This window comes from Lytechinus variegatus, chromosome 3 (genome assembly GCF_018143015.1).
Source record: "Lytechinus variegatus isolate NC3 chromosome 3, Lvar_3.0, whole genome shotgun sequence".
NCBI lineage: Eukaryota > Metazoa > Echinodermata > Echinoidea > Temnopleuroida > Toxopneustidae > Lytechinus > Lytechinus variegatus.
The window spans coordinates 45,068,087-45,087,087 of record NC_054742.1 but is presented as its reverse complement, the minus strand read 5'-3'; the positions used below and the strand labels follow the sequence as shown (position 1 = coordinate 45,087,087).

The window sequence follows — 19,001 nt, the reverse complement described above, 5'->3', positions numbered from 1 at the left end:
CACTGGAGTCATTTTTTGATAAGATCAAATTACACACTGCACTTAACAAGTTAATCACTTTTTATTTAATTCCGATACTTTCTCATTTTGCATGTACATGTAGCCCGTTATGGGCACATGTTCGGCGATGATTTGCGATAAGACCCAATGCCGACCATCCGAGGGGAGGGAGGGATGCATGAATAGAGGACCTTATACACCGTCTTAAGAAGTACTCCAATTACCCTTACCTGTAGAAAGAGAGAGGGAGGGGGGTAATTACGGTAATGACAGGTGATTCTAACACACCGATCAGGTGATACCTCACTTGCAGAAAAGCGTGCAAGAGAAAACAGCCATGAAGTCAAGAGTCATCGTTTGATTAACCTTCACCTCACCGCTGACGTGTCCTGAATCCTGCCTTATACTTCAGGCATGAGACAGAGTCACGTGATCTTACAATCTAGTAACCACTCTCTCACATTTTTTCCCATGTTCTACGTCAAAACAGATCTGGGATGAGGCCGAGGAGGTTGCTGTCCAGACGAGAAGGGGAAGCATTCAAAAGAAAACTATGGCAGTGAGAATGCCATTACAGTCCGTCTGACGAGTTCTGAGAGGGATTTTCCAAAACGCTACCCTCGCCAAACATCGTTCGACAGCGTCTCGTACTGCGCCTCAAACCGGTCACTCGTCAATGTCTCGCCGTCGACAACTCAGCTGACTTGAAAATTTCAACCCAAGAGACAGGAGCGAATGCAAGGCTCTATGTTACACATCCTACCCCGGATGATGTTCTGGATATATTTGACAACATCTCCTAAGAAATCTCAATTTGTTATGAGTGGATGTTCATTGACGCCTTCATTGTCTTGGAAAGGACCTTCCGTAACCTGTCTTGAATGCATGGGAGTTTCTTAGATACTGGAATTAAAACGCAACCATCGGTGACCACTCAAGGAATATCACTCAGTTGGATAATATAGCTTTGTGGGTCTACTTTTGTCTTCATTACGCATAATTTTTTTTATAATTGCTATAATCTCAGAGCATATATATTAACAGTCTCGTGAGCTTTAGGATTGGTGAGCTTGATATGAGGATTCTGAAAGCATTTATTTTACCCTAGGATTCTACGCACAACATCCCGCCGTGGATGCCGCATCTTCATGATTTTCAATTGCCACATCACATTCAAAAGAAGTCGCATTTATTAACGTCCCCCCTTCTGATCTTAAAGGCATATTTGCAGTCCAGCAAATGATATTTCAATAGTCAGAAAATGTATTTTTGACGGCAGTAAAGACAGAATCTCAACCCCGGATCTCAACATGCTGCATAGCAAAAACCACGACCAGCACACCATTCTTGAATATTACCCTACTCCTATCTGACGACCCTTTTCCGACCCACCTGCTCTCTTTTTCATCCCAAGACCATTTCGTTGCGTCTCCATCACGGCGTCCTCTCAACCCCTCCACACCACCGCGGTCGACATCGAGTCCGTGGTCGATCACCGCTGCAAGATGTTGGTACGGACCGGACGTCGTATTATTTTCCTGATATCCCTCAGTCTCTCCGTCTTCGTCCTTCTCTTCCTTCAGACGCCTCGTCGGCTACAGTTGAACCAGCTTCAACAGGCTTACCGGGATTTCACTGGTACCACAGGCATCATACCAAGGTAACGCTTTGGTAGAATAAATCATTAATTGAATTATTTTCTTTAATTTAACTATGAAAGAAATTTAAATACAGCAACAATTCGTACTATATCATGACATAATAACCAAAGTCTCTCATTTAAAAAAATTCTGTGATGAATGTAAAGCATGAATAGCCTATAGGCCTAAGCTATTTTCATACGCTAAGTTCACACAATTTATATTATACATAGTTTTGATTAGAGAGTTGTTGACAAATTTGAAGCTTGCCAAAGCCTTTGCATGACATATCAACAATTAACGTTCTTAGTTTAAAGTAGGTTGATTCACGCTTGTAGATTTGAAATTTGAGGAGATGGCAAATAAGGATTTAAGTATCTTAATGTTTCTACTTTCATTTATGTTACTTGTAGCACAGAGATGTCAATAATATCAACTAATTTAAATTCTATGAGTATAAATCATTCATTCGAAGTCAACATAATTATCTTGATTGAAACGTCATTGCTCCCATTTTGGTCTTAAGGTCAAATTGTAGGTTAGACGAATGAAAGACTTAAAACTCATAATACCCATTTTTGTCATGTCATGCAAATTTAAATGTTGTTTTTTCTCAAGGAGTAGCTAGATGATATAAATAAATTTAAATCGTTAAGGGAAGCTCATCCTAACTTTCAGTTTTTTTTAATGAAACCAGGTATTTTGTTCAGATTTGCGTGCTAAGCAATCTTTTGAAACAATATGAAAGCTCTACTATACATGTATATTAAAAAAAATTGAGGAAGAAGCATGAACGAGAAAGATGACAAAGAGAAAGAAAAGGAGAAAGATAAGATACAAAACATTATTATTTAAGTTATATTGCATTTTTATTATTATTACGCACCACTTTTCTACTTATATTCAAGTCTAAGCCAACCTAAATAACCGACGTGACTCCCCAAATGCGTCTATCACTATTCCAATAATTCATTTCTAGATTATTTGTATGCTTCGAACAGTTAGAATGTGGAGTATATGAAACTAAAATGTGTTTTGAAAGAAAATAAATGTTGCGATTTCACATGAACATTTAATTTGATCAGTTGCCCGTCCGAATAAAATAGAATCTGTATTTTCCTTATAGCATACAAAGCATGGAATGGGCTGAAAATTCCGGGATACAATTTTTTCTGTAGGTTGATAATATCCAATTACTATATTTGTAAGATACATTAAGTGCTCAAAAAGCCTTAAAGAAAATAATCATTGCAGAAAGAGGGCACTAGATATTATCTAAGATTTGAAATGGAAATATTGACAGAGAATTGGCGACTTAAAAAAAATAAACGGCTACTAAACTATAAAATTGGCATTAGACTGCAACATCATCTGATTATCTCCCAGGTATACGTATGCCCCCACTATATTATCAATTGAAATCATTGTCATTTCATTGAATTCTTCAAAATCATTTTTTACATCAAAATATATTCATGTCCTCATTATGGTCATTTGAAATGTTTACATGCCATATGATGGAACTAATGTACTTTTAAAATATAATTTTATTGGCTCACTCACTTCGAAAGTTCTGACATCTTCATAAACAGTAGTGCATCGGAAGGTTCAGCCCCCTCATTTTTGAGGGCCTCATTATCATGGTTACATTTATGTATATGTAAAAGAGCAGCGGGTACCCATCTCCTTTTAGATCTGAAATAATTACATCACAAATCACAGATGACTGTATACTCTTCTCCAAATTAGTATCCTCTGAAAGGAATTGATGAAAACATGACCATGATGACCATATTCTCCAATTCTGACCCGGGTTTCCTCCCATTCGGTTAGTCGTCCCGTGAGGGTAACCAAATCTGGCACAAATAATTTGACCTACAAGTTGTGACAAATAGCAATTTGTTTGTAATTAGACCGTTTATGTATCATTTTGATACAAAATTCACGATCTTGGTGTTAAGTGTTGACAGGTTAATTTCTCCCATCCCGTAACGATGATGAAATGCATTATTTTCATATGAAATCTATTCAGATTGTTTTCGAATGGGCTTGAATAGTTCAATGAAAATGTCATTATGTTTTGTGGTTGGTTGATATTGAAAAAGAAATCTATACATTGTGTTCTAAAGATCTTATTCATTGATGATTTACAGGTTTGCTGTCGGATGAGCTTGATTCTTTCAATAAAATCTGATTTACCGGCCCTCATGGATATCGAAAATAAAATCCACCATAAATATTCATAAGTACATCGTTTTGGAGTGTTTGCAGCCATTTCCTCAGATTTTGATTTAGATTCATTTTGATATCTTAGTTCGATTCACAAATCATTTCTTTTTTTTATCATACTCAGGTTGAACTTTGTCAAATGTTAATGAATATAAACAAATTGTGTAACTTCGAAAAAATGCTGAATGTTTTATGGATAATTATATGTTAGAACACAAGAGCGGAATGATGTTTTGGCGGAAAAGAATCTCAGTGTTTTTTACCCTAACGAGAACCCAAATCGAGTAGGGCCTAACGTAAATACTATAATTCAATATTGCATCGGCGAAGTAGGAGTTCATTTTTCATTCATTAGTAAAAAGAAAACGTATCGATTCTCAATTAGAGACGGCTCTCAAAATATTAATAAGCTTACGTATACATTTATGAAATCTATATAGTAATATGAGAAACGTATAGTTACTGAATTTATACGTAATTCAAGCATTCGATGACTTTGACAAGGCAAACCTATGAGCAGGGGTACAGTGACGCCATGGTATTATATTTAAGTGGGGGCGACCTGAATGTGACGTCATTTTTATTTTCTCAATTGAATAACAGGGGCATGTAGAGTTACGCGACTCAGATCATAGAGATACCAAGTTATAAACACTTCATTTTCATGTGTATTATAATCGATCTCTCTTATAATAGGCCTACAATTTTTTTTATTCACCCTTACTATCCCCCATTTTTGGTTTACTATTCGGTAAATCACACTGGGGCGATTACCCCTGCCCCCCTATGAGACCATGGACCATAAAATCCCATGTATGGAAAGTGAAATGTGGGAACAACTGGCAAGACGTGGGCATTTCAATGTAAACACATGAACACAATCATTTAAAGGTAGATTTCTTCAGTTGTCCTTATCCCTACGTCAACATTCAAGTTATAAACTTTTATAAAGTAGGTTTTTTTTTTGGCATTTCACCTTCAAAAGCCTTCAATAAGAAATACACACTAATTTAGATGAATTTCTAATCTTCTCGAGTGTGAAAATCAAAGTCGGTCTTTGTGATCATTTCACAATGGAATCCGAGTTTATTAAGATCTTGCATAATAACAAAGCTTTATATAGTATAACTGAATAATATAACACGAGAAGGATGAGGGTGATGATTCACAGATAATTTAGCTCCAAACATACCAAAAATCTATGTGATTCTGTGTTTTTAAATGAATCCACAATCAATTCATGCTGTCTACCAGCTTCGAGATTATAGGGCGTCCCTTTTGACGATTTTGAAGATTTTTATTATATCATCCCAAGGAGAAACAGATATAAATTTTCGATCTTCTTTGACCTCTGCCAAACTTCGTCAATATGACCATAAAATCTACATTTGTCAAGGGTCAACCTAGAAGGGTCAAGTTGAAGTCCAAGAATAAACAAATCTCCTACAGCATCAGTGTACCAATCAGGCGCGGATCCATGAGCCATGATCCATGGGGGGGGGGGGAGTGGAATTATGAGTTGTGTCAAACACTGAATTGTATGCATGCTCGATGCTTGTCTGCTTGTTGGGTATAGTCTCTAGTGAAGTGGGTGATTGTGTCCTTTATTGATAAGTGAGAAATTGTTTAATGCTTTCAAATGATTGAATAAAATGAAAAGGAATTGATTTGAATTGAACTGAATAATCAAGTTGATGACATTCTAAACAAATCGTCGACGTGTTTCTCTCGATGCTACCTCTTTGCATGGATCACTCTTAATGCTATATCCTCTCGCACATGAAGAGTGAATGGTTTTGGTACAAGGCATAAACATTTTGTTTTAGTTGTACTTTATACTTGAAAGGGTGGTCCGGGCTGAAAATGTTTATATCTAAATAAATAGAATAAAATTCACAGAGCAAAATGCTAAAATTTTCATCAAAATCGGATAACAAATAACGAAGTTATTGAATTTTAAAGTTTATCAATATTTTGTGAAAACAGTTAGATACACATCGTGATGAATATTCATTAGGTTGGCTGATGATGTCACATCCCCACTTTCCTTTTTCTTACGTTATTGCATGAAATCATAAATGTTTCATTTTTTGATACATGTGTAAATGATGTGTCTCCAATATGATGAAATAAGTTGCGGCAATAAATAACTAATGCACTTAATCGGTTGTTAATCCAATTGTTTTAGTTCTTGGTAGATTTTTTAAATAAAAATAATTTCATATAAAACACAAAGGAACAAGTAGGGATATGACATCACCAGCCCACGTAATGAATATTAATAAAGACATGCCTAGAACTGTTTCAACGGAATAATGCAAATCTTTAAAATTCAATAACTATTTTGTTATCCGATTTTGATCAAATTTTCAGCATTCATTGCTTTGTGAATTTTACTATATTTATTGAGATATTAATGTCTCCAGCCTGGACCATCCCTTTAAATGGAAATATAAACATAAAGAAGCAAAACAATTGAATCAAATTAAAATCATTTAATCGAATCGAACATGACATCGTTAGCTCTCTCATTGTGGAATCATGATGCGTACAATTTTATAACGACAAACTTTAACTTCGTAACACTGTCATTTTCGATGGTATATTTTCAGTATTTTGTTTGAGTGCATACATTAGTCGAAGTACATTCGTAATTAATTGGAGATCAGAGAGCCCTTTAAGTTTTAGAGGTATAATACATACTTTAATACATCACCATATTTCATTCGGTTGTTTGATTTTCATCCTGCCAATGGAATACTGTGAGCAACACGTCGTTTTTATGGACCTATGTTTATAAACTTCTTGCAACCTTTCTGGGACAGATGCTCAGAATACCTTTCTGGACATGCGGAATTGCATTTATAGATTTCTTTGTCATATTATGAAATGCATGCTTATCTTTTGTGTAAGCTGGTTATAGCAAACAGACGAAGAAAAACTCCATTGCCCTCGATCAGTCAACCTCATTTTCTCTATATAGATATCACTGTGGCAACAGGATGTTTGAATTTTGCAATGTACAAAAATGGGAGGGAAGGGAGAGAATGAGAGCGATATATTTAGATTTTTAGATTTCATTCATTTAATTCTGGGGCCATGCCAGAGAATGTTTTACTCAGCCAAATATACATTTACTCAGAAATCTAATTTTCCCGTTAATTTATTCGTTTTCTTAAGGTCCTAAACATTTTCAGTCACATACTTGTGCTCTAATAAAGATGTGAGAAGGATCATCTTTAAATCAAGAATCGACGTCAATCAACAATCATCGATTTTTATATTTCAACGGGGTTTTTATAATTGATATTTACATTGAAAATTGTCATTATTCCCCGTATGTCCCCTGCCATGTTTACAGAGATTTGTTTTCATAGTTAAAGCATGGTTAGAGGAATCGCTGTGCCCCTCTAATATTGAGAACCCTAGCTCTTTTTCGCTTTTAAGAAAGTTATGAGGACAATATCAGACCTAGTTTGTGTGACCCCTCATTTTAAAAATGAAAATCATGGATCTGCCTCGGACTAGACTGCTTATTAAGTCTTTATCACCATTCGTAATTCATACAGTTACACTTATAGAATATTATATGCCGTAGATGGTGTAGCATGGTGACAGTTGACATTTTAAAATGCTACCAAATGTAAACAAGTAAATGCAATAACTCGTCATTGCATTTCAGCGCTGACGCTAAGTATTCCCGAAAGAGTAGAAACTATGTTACAAGTTCAGAGGCGAAATGAGGAGAGAGAGGGAGAAATGGCAATAATTTTTAGTTATCGAGAGAGTTGGGGGGGGGGGGGTGGAAAAGAAAGTAGTGGGAAAGTTCTACATCAGCATTTCAAGTTCGTAGGCCTACACAAACCCAGATGAAAACCCATTTATGTGATCTGACTCGTTCCTGACAGTTACTACTTTTTGCCACACACACTGGCTTTCTTCCAAAAATATTTTTTTTTGGTCAGCACATGATTTGCCATTTTATTAGCTTATTGGCTCCCTGCATATATGTATCCGGTGAATTCTTCAGAAAATACTTTCCTTTTTACCATTTCTTTTATTACTTTCTTTGTCTCTCTTTCTTTTCTTCATTTTCCTCTTGCCTGTATGTATTCATCTCTTTCTACATTGCCTTTTCGATTTTTTTTCGTGTTTTTTCTCTTAACAAAGACTGAATTGACATGAGGTCTTGTAACCATATAGGTATAAAGCTTAATGGCGACCGCTCCCGCTTTTCGTTTTGATGAAAAGACATTTTAATTCAAATTTGTTACAAAGTCAAAATTAATTGGGTGTTTTTGTTTGATACATTCCCATTGTCACTGATGGTATGAGGGGGTACACTTATCCTTTTTATATTGGGGTGTGTTATTATGATAGGCTTATCTGTTTTGTCTGATATTCGTCTGCCAGAAGGACTCGTCGCTTTGCGCGTGATTTTCTACATCGTATAAATGAAGAAAAAGAATCCCACTAGTGTCTCATCAGCTTACCAGTCTGTAATGTTAATGAGCTTGAATTCCTGGTAAACCTTGAAGATGGTCTAGATCATACATACAGAAACAGATGGCGAAGATAATATGACGTCATTCCTTCGTCACTTCATGCTAGAGATGAAAGAATGATTATGTGTGACTAATGTCATGAATGTATTTGAAAGTCATAATGAAGAGGTATAGATGCCTTTGAATTCCATTAAGACAAAATTATATTAATATTTGTTTATTCCAAAGGATATTTCAATTAAATCAATTATTTCAAATATTTTAAGCTTTTTTTTTTCTTGATGATCGAGATATGAATTTATATATTTTCGTGAATTATTCTGGAGAATGGTTCACTTTTCGTATACATTGACCCTAAATGATGATCTTCGATCATACTCAAGCAATTCGTGATTGTCTACATTTGCCATGCCAACAGTCATGATATTAATTAATGGAGCTTGAAATCGTTCTTGGACAGTTTCCCGTATTACGAAGGTGTTCAAGATCGAAATGATAAGTCAAGGCTAGTGCCAGGAAGTCGGTTTATAGAATAGACATTCTAAAAACTATACATTTGCAATAATTTTTTCCACTAAGTTAAACGATTTCTATACGGTATGTAATAAACGTTGATACGTCTTAATTTAGATAGTAAGAGTAGCTTTGTTTTGAGGAGAAGTCGATGTCGATGAATAAAAATAATAAAAATAGTTCTTGCAAAGAATTTCGTTCATGCTTCTGCATGCTACAACGATATACAAAAATATGTTACTTTGGTTTTAAATTATGTAAAGAAAGCATAATAATTTCCTTTTATCGGACGTTTCTTTGAAGTTGAAAACAAAGATATTGATTTAGTATATAAAGGAAAAACTATCTAGAAAATAGGGGTTGCGACAGAGAGAGCGATATATCTTCAGCGATTCAGCTGTCCCGAAACGAATTATACACAAATGTTTTTTCCCATTATATCATTCACCGATAGTATTTTCATGACCTAATTTGTCTCCTGCTGTGAAAATTAATTTTGTTCAGGATTATAAACACACACACACAGAAACAAATATTACTAAACATAAGTTATCTTGTTTTTACAGAGGGTATGTTGAAGGGTGTGTGATTATTACCAAAAGAAATATCAAAGACAACCATGACCCACTTTTATTCAATCTACCTGATCAAATTGCAAAATTCAATTTTAACATCAGATGCTTATTCCTGTCACGGAGTGAGTAAGTAGAACATGTAGAACATGGCATCGGATTACTTCCTATCCTCATGCAGGCTATATAGAAAAATATCATGTGAATATCAGTTATTCATGTAATTATGATTGGCAGCATGAATAGCAACTTTTTCTTTAAAAAAAACAGCTTTTATTATGTAAGTATAACGATGACTGTATTAGTGATCATGTTTTTGATGTCCCTATTCATATTCATCCTTAGTCTTTAGTTGCTTTTTTTTTTATATATATATACTTTCCCCCTAATTATAACCTATATCTTTCCTCGTTTTCGCATCTATTCCTTTGACGAAAAAAAGTAAGTCTTTCCAACAACATATTTTTTTCTGTCGTAATAAATTTATGATTCATGAATATAGTCTCACTTTTCTACTTATATTCCAAATATCACAACAGTATCTGCATGATGCACATTGGCCTTCACCCCTCCCCCCCCCCCCCCCCCACCTACTTGCCCCGATCCTCCATCTCGGATGTTGGCCATCTGACTCGAATGAGCAAAATGACTCTGATGAATGACGTTGAATAGATTTTGACTTCAGGTGTAGTGCCGTAGTATTTTGATGTGGAGGGGAGGGGGCTAAATATGTGGCAATCTTTTATTTTTAAATAGGGTTATTATATAGTTCAATTACTCATTGATTTTTCTAAGAATACTTTCTCACTCGAAAATGAGGAGTAGTCGCCCCTTACAACGAGGGCCGCTTGGGGGAAGGGGCCACTACTCCTATTAGTATTAAGTATGTGACCGATGGTGCCACCACCTGTTTTGACTTTTATTGTAATTTAATTTCTCGCAATATTTTTTTCTTCAAATTTTGTATTCTTCATATGAACCTGCATGCATGTTAAATCCTCGCATATAGATCCATTCACTATTAGTAAATATAAAATCATCTTTAAAATGTACTAACATTTCTTATTTAGTGTTGAGCATAAATTCCATGTGACATTGTCATGATTGTAGGATATTGAAGACGTAAAGTTAAAAAAAACTGTTTGAAACTTTTTTAATTTAATAGCGAAATATTGCTTCATCTATACTAACATAATTTTTGGGAGAATGTGGACGTGCTGACAACATAAATTCTCACGGGGTTTCGTGTCCCAGATCTGTCAATGATTTTCAATCAGCGATTCATTTATGTCTTTCTCTCCTTTGTTGAACACCTGTGTGACTTATTATACTGCTGAGTTGGATTGCATTTGACGGTATACCTGGCGAGGGAGAGTTTAGATTGCTGTTATGCGTGGGACTATGGGTTTTGACAGCTTTGTAAGTGTGAAGCTGTATTTGAAAAATAATACTATATGCATTTCATTACCGTTGCGAAATCTCGATTACAAGTCACAGGGAATATTTTTTTTTAAGATATGGGCATGCGTAGGGATTATCTTTTCAAGGGCGTTACTAGGACATCTTAATTTGGGGTGTACACTGTAAAAACTGTGGTGCTAAAACTGACACCAATTGGTGTTAATAGAGTACCACACCCTGAGGTGTTAAAATAACACCCTAGAGATTGAACATAACACGAAAGAGTGTAAATGTAACTACCATAGGTGTTGTAATAACACCTATAGGTGTAAAACTAACACTAACAATTTAACACCGGTGTAAAATAACTGGTGTGGTCCTCTATGTACACCGGTTAACACCAGTTTTTGCTGTGTACATGTATGGTGTCAGACAATTATTGACAATCTTCTTGATGGGACAGACACCTATAAGCTTTTCCTGGGGTAGGGGGCGGCTACCGATTTTTCAAGAAGTGAAAAAATTAGAATAGGGAAGAAAATGGAAGAGAGATAAAAAGAAGAGCTTTGAAGTAGGGGGTATTGGTTGTCTCACTTAAAGATCAAGTCCACCCCATAAAAATGTTGATTTGAATAAACAGAGAAAAATCTGAAAATTTCATCAAAATCGGATGTAAAGTAAGAAAGTTATGACATTTTAAAGTTAGAATTATTTTTCACAAAACAGTGATATGCACAATTCAGTAATGCAAATGAGACATAATGTCCTTCACTCACTATTTCTTTTGTTTCTTATTGTTTGAACTATACAATATTTCATTTTTTACCGTATTCGACAATATAAACCACATCGTATTAAACAATGCCAATTCCACATGTACAGGAATAATTGTTATTTCACTTGACATGAGGAGAAAATTAGAATATTTCAAGATACAAAAAATGGTGAGTGGGTGACGTCACCAGTTTCCTCATTAATACAGACCATAATGTGCATATAACTTTTTTGTGTGAAATTGAGCAAAAATCTAAAATTTTGTAACTCTTTTATTTTACATCCGATTTTGATGAAATTTTCAGTGTTATGCTTGTTGGATTTTTCTATTTTTATTCAAATCAATTTTTTGTTGGAGTGGACTTGTCCTTTAAAAGGGGGAGTCTCTCGCCCTGTATAATCTGCGCCGCTCCTGACCTGATTGTTATTATTTCAATCGAACTTTTGGATCATTTTCTATTTCTGAGATTATTTACTTTTATATGCCAGCGAGACAAAATTAAAGCAAATTTCCATTTTATTTTATTAATAGTAGGTCCTTTACCCGTGATGCTCTGATTAAGATCTCAATATTGATGTTATTTTGACATGCGAAAAAGTGGAGCAGCGTGTCACAAAGTCGATTTTACCCTTGTATTCCAGCAATCTCATGCTTCAATGGAATCCATTTTGCTAGCTATTTAGCCTTTTGTCTCGGGTTAGCAAAGGTTAAACGGTTGTATTGATCCGATAAACGATCAGAGATTTAAACATTACGGTTGGTCTCTTTTGCCAGGGTCGGTCCTGTTGAGTTTTCAGCCCACCTCCTTGCCATAGAGGAATACGATAAAATCTCTCTAACAAGCTTGAAGGAAGTCGTTACCTGATCTATTGATTGCCAAGGGCGAGTGTTCATTTTGTTTAATGCTGGTTTCCATGGAGATCGGTAAGATGAGTTTAACCATCTGATAATTATTGGTAATATGCCTACATGCTTAGACTTGGGGCTTCTATCGATGAAGGAATTCTTTATTATAATTATATAGGCCCTAATTATTTTTGATAATTGAAATGCAGACCTACTGGCCGTGATAATTTCATCTTAATGTTTATCTAATAGTGCTATAGAATATTGATAAATTTATGATGCCATGTTTCATGTTACCTGGCTGCTTAATTTGTGACATATAAGTTTAATTTTTGTCACATGATTTGTAATTGTTTGATGGTGATTATGTGGAATTTCATACCCGGAAAGGTTGGGCCGATATGCTATAATAAATTATAGCCCGGAATGGCAGATACTTGGTATGACGGTGTCGCGGCTGCCTAACAGTAATTTGCTATTTTTTTCAATAGAAGATATTATCCTTATACACTTATAAGTTCAAGCTGACTTTTAGTTTGTTTTATGGTGAAAATCGGCTAAAAATAAGAGAGACAAAAAAAACAGAGATAGGAACTATCATGATTGTGCTTTCATTATTTTATCTAAAAATTCATGAATATCAGTGATGTGTCATGTTTATATTGAATCCACTAGAATAAATATTTTCAACCAGGGGTGCTATTTTTATTGACGTGTAAGGAATCAAAGCCCGCTCAACTATCGTGCCAAGTGCTATATAGCCCTATGGAAGTTGGAATGAAGTGAGTACGGTACAGAAATGCACCCAATCCCCAAATTCAAAGATATTTTGGGAAAATAACGATCACAAAATAGGGAGTTAAACTTGCAGAGGAATATGTTTTTTTCCTACATAGTGCTGTGATCCCCGCTTTTGCAGGTAAGGGTCTTCATTCAAAGACTATCGCTGGCAACTCTATGGACACAACTTAGAATAGATCTGTCTACGACAGCTACGATATATCTCTATATGGTGTTCACTGATCTATGCTCATTTCTTTTGTTTGATTCGCGTGGAGCGAAACTAGGGCGCACGTAATTTCCTTACCTGTAGCGATGAACCGTCTTTCAAGAATTTTGAAATATGATAAATTATCAACAATTATACTGAAATCTTTAGATTCTAGTTCCATATCCGCATCTCGACCCGAGTATGTGAAATAAACGATTATTTGGAAAGACTACAGGGTAATCACGTGACAACTTCTAGACATGCGCGCGGTGTTCAAAACAGTTTACAAGGCAGGAATCTGTCAGGAAACGAAACACCAGTGTGCGGAGCGGCCCTGTGGCCCAATGGATAAGGCATCTGACTACGAATCAGGATTCCAGGTTCGAGTCCTGGCAGGGTCGAATTTTTCTTTTTTTTTATTTACATATTTGAATTTGTAGATGTAATATTGAAACATTTAACCAAGACCTTTTTTTAAATAAAACAACGCTTCATATTGTTTTAAATTATTCGGAAATATGTCTTAATATACTAGTTTTCAGCCAACAATGACATTTTATCATTTTGAAGGATGTTGAATTTTGTGATAATACAGTGAGAGATCATTAAACTTCTTAAACATCTGGGAGGAAGCGCGGATCAGGTCCGTATAGTGGAGTAGCGGGGGGGACTTAGTAAAGGACTTAGTGCCCCTTTACCAGTGTGTTAATCTCAAATTACGCCGATCAACAAATCGTGCTTCATTTACAAATTAATTTTACAATTTGAGCCATGGACATGCTAAGGTCATTAGAATCATCACATGCGAGGCGAGAATCGATGGGGTGGGGTGAAGGCCCAGTGCGCGTACCACCCTCTTTTTTTTTGGGGGGGGGTTAAATTACAAACTCAGAGTCAAAGAGCTATCATTTTGTTCAAGTTTTCGATCCAAACAGAATGAAATGCTCATTTTGAGTCCAAAGGGGTAGCAAAAATCAAAATGGAACTCCAGATACAAAATTAAATTAGGATATAGAGCTGTATTTTTGTATATTATTTTCTCCGGAAAATTCTCATCCCCCCCCCAAAAAAAATAATCAAAATAATGCCACTGGCCAAATTGGGAATTCATGATAAGACGTAGCTCCGGCGGGAAAATGAAAATACCACCCCCCACACACACCAACACTAACTTGAAATAAGAAATCGAAAAATATGCGTATCAGCCCTGCTATCAGCCCCCCGGCCCCCTATCTTGTATTTCCCCCTGCCTGAGAGATAGAGCACTGTCTTCAAGTCTGGCATACGGTACGTCATCCTTGGTCTCTTGCTGCGCTATTCTTGGGATTGTTTTTTTCTCCTATCGTGTCTTGTCTGATGTGGCCTGATTATTTTTGAAGATCCCAGACAGGCGTCATGCTGGGTCATGTGCTCATCCCCAATTAATTTCCATATACCACGCTCTGATAACATTGTTCTGTTTCATTGTACCAAGGAGAAACTTCTTGATTGTACGTCAATTCAATTTCAAATCAATTGAAAAAATGTCTTTGCCAGGGATAATGTATAGTGTATGGAAATATTAAGATTGTACAATGTGCATGTTTATTATCACTTATTCAAGAATTATGAATGAATTAATTTTCCCTTGCAGGTCTTCATTTTTAAAACGTGATTAGGCCCTATAAGGATAAAGTTTACAACTGGGCCCTTACAGCTCAATTTTGTTTTCAAAATTCTAATCGATATTAACCAATGTCTCTGACCTAAATGTCCCTGAGAAAAATCTTATTTCATTTGACAAACAGGAAGATGCAAGGTTTAGTGGAAGACCAAGCACAGGAGGATGATTACGGGGAAGAATCTTATTATTCCATCGTTCGATACGACGATAAGGCCAAAGCAAACGTAGAAGAGATTTTAGAACATCACTGGGCTGCAAATAGAACGGCACTACTACAAACCAGGTAGTTTTTCTTTTTTTTCTCTTGGCAATCGTGAGCAAGGGGGTGCCTATTTACCCCCTCCCCACATTTTGCGTCAATGACAAGTTTGCAGACTCGAATAACAGTATCTGTGATGCCGAAAGAAAGAGAGGGGGAAAAAGAAAATGTATAGGGAAAACATGTTCGCCCTCGAAGAGGGGGGGGGGGTAATTGTGCAGGTAATAGAACAGCACCTTTCAAACGAGCGTAATGAGCCTGAGGAGGGGGCACTCTGTCAGGGACACACCAATAGAACAGCACTGCTCAGAAAAGACAAGTATGTCCAATGATTAAAACCTGAAGATTTTAGGTTAATGTTAATCAAACCATTAGAATGAACAAGAAAAAGAATATTTAGCAATGTACACAATGGACTATAATTTCATTATTAACTCTTGTAAGTGCAACGTAGATTGGAAACGTTTGAAAGCTACGCCCTATATCGCAATCGTTTTTTGTTATGTTTAAAATTTATCATGAACCTTACATGTCTGATGATGACGGCTAGACAGACAAAACTGCCTAATAAAGCTTTTAAGTGGTACATCTCTTGAAAAACATATCGCTTATGAAGACAATGGCTGTTACTCATTCCCGAAGCTTTAGACTTTGAGGAAACAGGAAATACATTGATATCACTAAATACGAGAGCCAATTTGTGCTATATGGCATAAAATGTACATTTTTAAAGCATAGATTCATAGAATGAAAGGAAGAAGAAAAAAACATGTTTTGGGAGCCTAGGTTTTACATGGTTGGGGAAAGTACAGCCGACACAGACTCTGGTAAAGAAAAGCGAAGAGAAAAAATTTCGTGGCCAATAGGTGGCGCTATTAACTTTGGCTTTTTGGGGCCTTTTGATTATCGTCAATTGCGGTCTGATAGCTCTATGGTCTGACCAAAAAATCTAGGGCGACAATCGCTTAACTATATTTTACAGGTTAACTATGTAAGAATTTGTGTTTTCTCCTTAAAGCACATTCCGTTACTCATGATATCCTCTTAAACTGATTGTACTTGACAGTTTTGAAAAAGAAGACGTTTTATTCATTGTATATTGGAAAAAACAGAGCAGTGGTCCTTAGATCACAATGACAAACGGTGTAGCCGATGTGAAAGCCCCATAGTATCATGATTATTTTACAATTTTTCAAAGATCATAACATCTGTTTTTACTATTTGTCCGTTTTTTGTTCGTACATGATGCTTCTGTTTTTTTTTTTTTTAATACCACCCCACAGGGGTGGTTTACCCTTATTTCAACTTCACCGTCAAAATGTCGTCACTTGGGTCTCGAACACTAGCATACCTATGGGGGGGGGGCAGTCTGCCCCCTCCCGACGAGCCACGACCCACGCAAAGGACGTATCTCTGCCCCCCCCCCCGACGAGCTTGAAAGACCTTTTTTGCCCCCCCCCCCCCCTGACGAGCTTGAAGACCTTTATTGCCCCCCCCCCTGAAGAGCTTGAAGACCTTTCTGTGGAAAATCCTAGGTACGCCACTGGTCTCAAACCTCATGAGCTTGTAAACTCTATTTCTAGCTGGATTATCATCACATGATTTAATAGTTGGGGAATGATTTGATTGATTTTATCATTTTTGTGAAAGAATCCATCCCTATTTTTCATGTTTTTGTGTAAAACAGGTCCGAGATGCGAAAGTTTTCAACCCCTACAAGATGATAACCATGACATCTGATGACGACACACGAGGTCAACTCAAACGATTCTACAGCGCAAAGGCAAAGGCCATGACCTTGATACCACCAGGCCTTAGGAAACTACTCCCAACCAAACAACTATTCAGAAATCAGTACTTTAAAACTTGCTCCGTGGTCGGCAACAGCGGGATCCTTCTTAACAGCTCCTGCGGAGCTCACATCGACGCTGCCGATTTCTCCTTCCGGTGCAACTTTGCCACGGTCAAAGGTTATGAAAAGGACGTTGGAACGAAGACGGACGTTATAACGTTTAATCCCAGTATCCTTGATCGGTTTTATGGAAGACTTAAAAAGGATGAGGACAAAAGGCGGTTCGAGGAGCGTTTGGTTAGCTATGGGAAATATGTTTTATGGATTCCAATATTTTCGACGCATTACGTTAGCAGAACAGTCCACGAGATATTAGACTATTTCAATCTAAATTTTAAAAGATTTAAAAACATCCAGCTGGCGTTTCCAGGGAACATCCTCCCAGACATATCAGAGTAAGATATTATTTTCTTATTGTTTAACAATAATCATTTTAGTTGATAAAATTATGATATTTTAAAACGACGACTCACACTTTATTATCTATTGACTCTTGTAATAAATTCATTCATAATTGTAATAACTGCAGACTTGAGAGAGAGAAATGGATTGACATTTTAAAAAGATGATGGAATCTGTTGGTAGTTTTTGTTTTTGGTATTATCAGTTAAAATGTGAACGCCGTAATATTTATGTTATTGGCGCCGGGTTTTATTTTTTTTCGGAAAGATGAGAAGCAAACTTCTTTCACTCAGATCAGTTCAGCCCAAAATACCAAATGACACTAAGCATGCTAAGTGCATTATAAAAACTGAACGCGTCTTAGCGAGTGTTCTACTGAACCATGCATGGGCGTATCTCGGGATGAACAAAGGGTACGTGTCATAAGGTTCTCCTTTGTGGAGTTGACAGAATGACAAAAGTAAAAAGTTGAGATTAAAGTTAAACATTTGAAACGTGGACATTCTAAAAAGATCATTGATGTCAGAAGTTGGAGAGGATGTGAAATGAGCACTTGCTCCGAACTATGGGTATCCTATACTTGAACGAAAATATTGGTTGTAACATTCAGGCCTGATCTGTTCTTATAGATTGACTGAGGTTTGGATTAGCTTACACATTTTCCCATACCAAGTGCATTTAACCTTTCCTTCTCATTTTATCCTCAATCAGTTACTGGTTAACCCAAGGTATTGACGAAGACAGGATCAGTACAGGTCTACTCATGTTCAACATCGCTGCCACCATCTGCGAAGAAATCCACATGTACGGATTCTACCCCTTCCCACAATTTCAAGACCTATCGATCCCCTATCACTACGATGACAGCAGGAAAAACCGGACGCGGGATAATTACGATTACGGTTACCGCCGGTTTCACCAACTTCCCGACGAATTTGTGCTCCTCAAGAAACTCCACAAAGCAGGAGTCATCAAACTGCACTTAGGGGAGTGCCCGACGTGATTACTGAAGATGAAAGTGGATCGTGTATTCTGAATCAATAGAAACGTTAACCAAGGCACAAGGACAAAATTAATTGTTCTTTTATCTTGAGGCATCTGATGAAAAGTTTTTCACACAATGTGGTATATCAGAAGGATACGCCAAGTTAAAAGGTTCGTTCAAATATGGTGAGACAACACTTAGTAATTATTATTTGACGCGCAATGACGCCTCATATCTCATTGACTTTGTAGGCAATTTTGATGAGCGTACGGTGGCACCACGTGTGAACGAACCATATTAACATAACAAATACGCTAAGATCATGAAGATGGTTTTTATCAACGGAATGTCGTCAAGACCATTAAGGT

At 36.5% G+C, this 19,001-nt stretch overlaps 1 protein-coding gene and 1 non-coding gene across 2 annotated transcripts; both read left to right on the top strand.

Moving 5' to 3' along the window:
- The first annotated feature begins 1,102 nt into the window (after nt 1-1,102).
- Nucleotides 1,103-18,963, top strand: LOC121412038 (sia-alpha-2,3-Gal-beta-1,4-GlcNAc-R:alpha 2,8-sialyltransferase-like). Its single transcript, XM_041604949.1, has 5 exons — nt 1,103-1,660; nt 15,260-15,418; nt 16,461-16,488; nt 17,082-17,641; nt 18,360-18,963. Exons 1-5 carry the CDS (start codon nt 1,506-1,508, stop codon nt 18,649-18,651), a joined length of 1,194 nt encoding a protein of 397 aa, XP_041460883.1. The 5' UTR covers nt 1,103-1,505; the 3' UTR covers nt 18,652-18,963.
- On the top strand, nt 13,803-13,873 carry TRNAR-ACG. Its single transcript has one exon. It is a non-coding gene; the product is annotated as a tRNA-Arg (tRNA).
- Nucleotides 18,964-19,001: the final 38 nt, after the last annotated feature.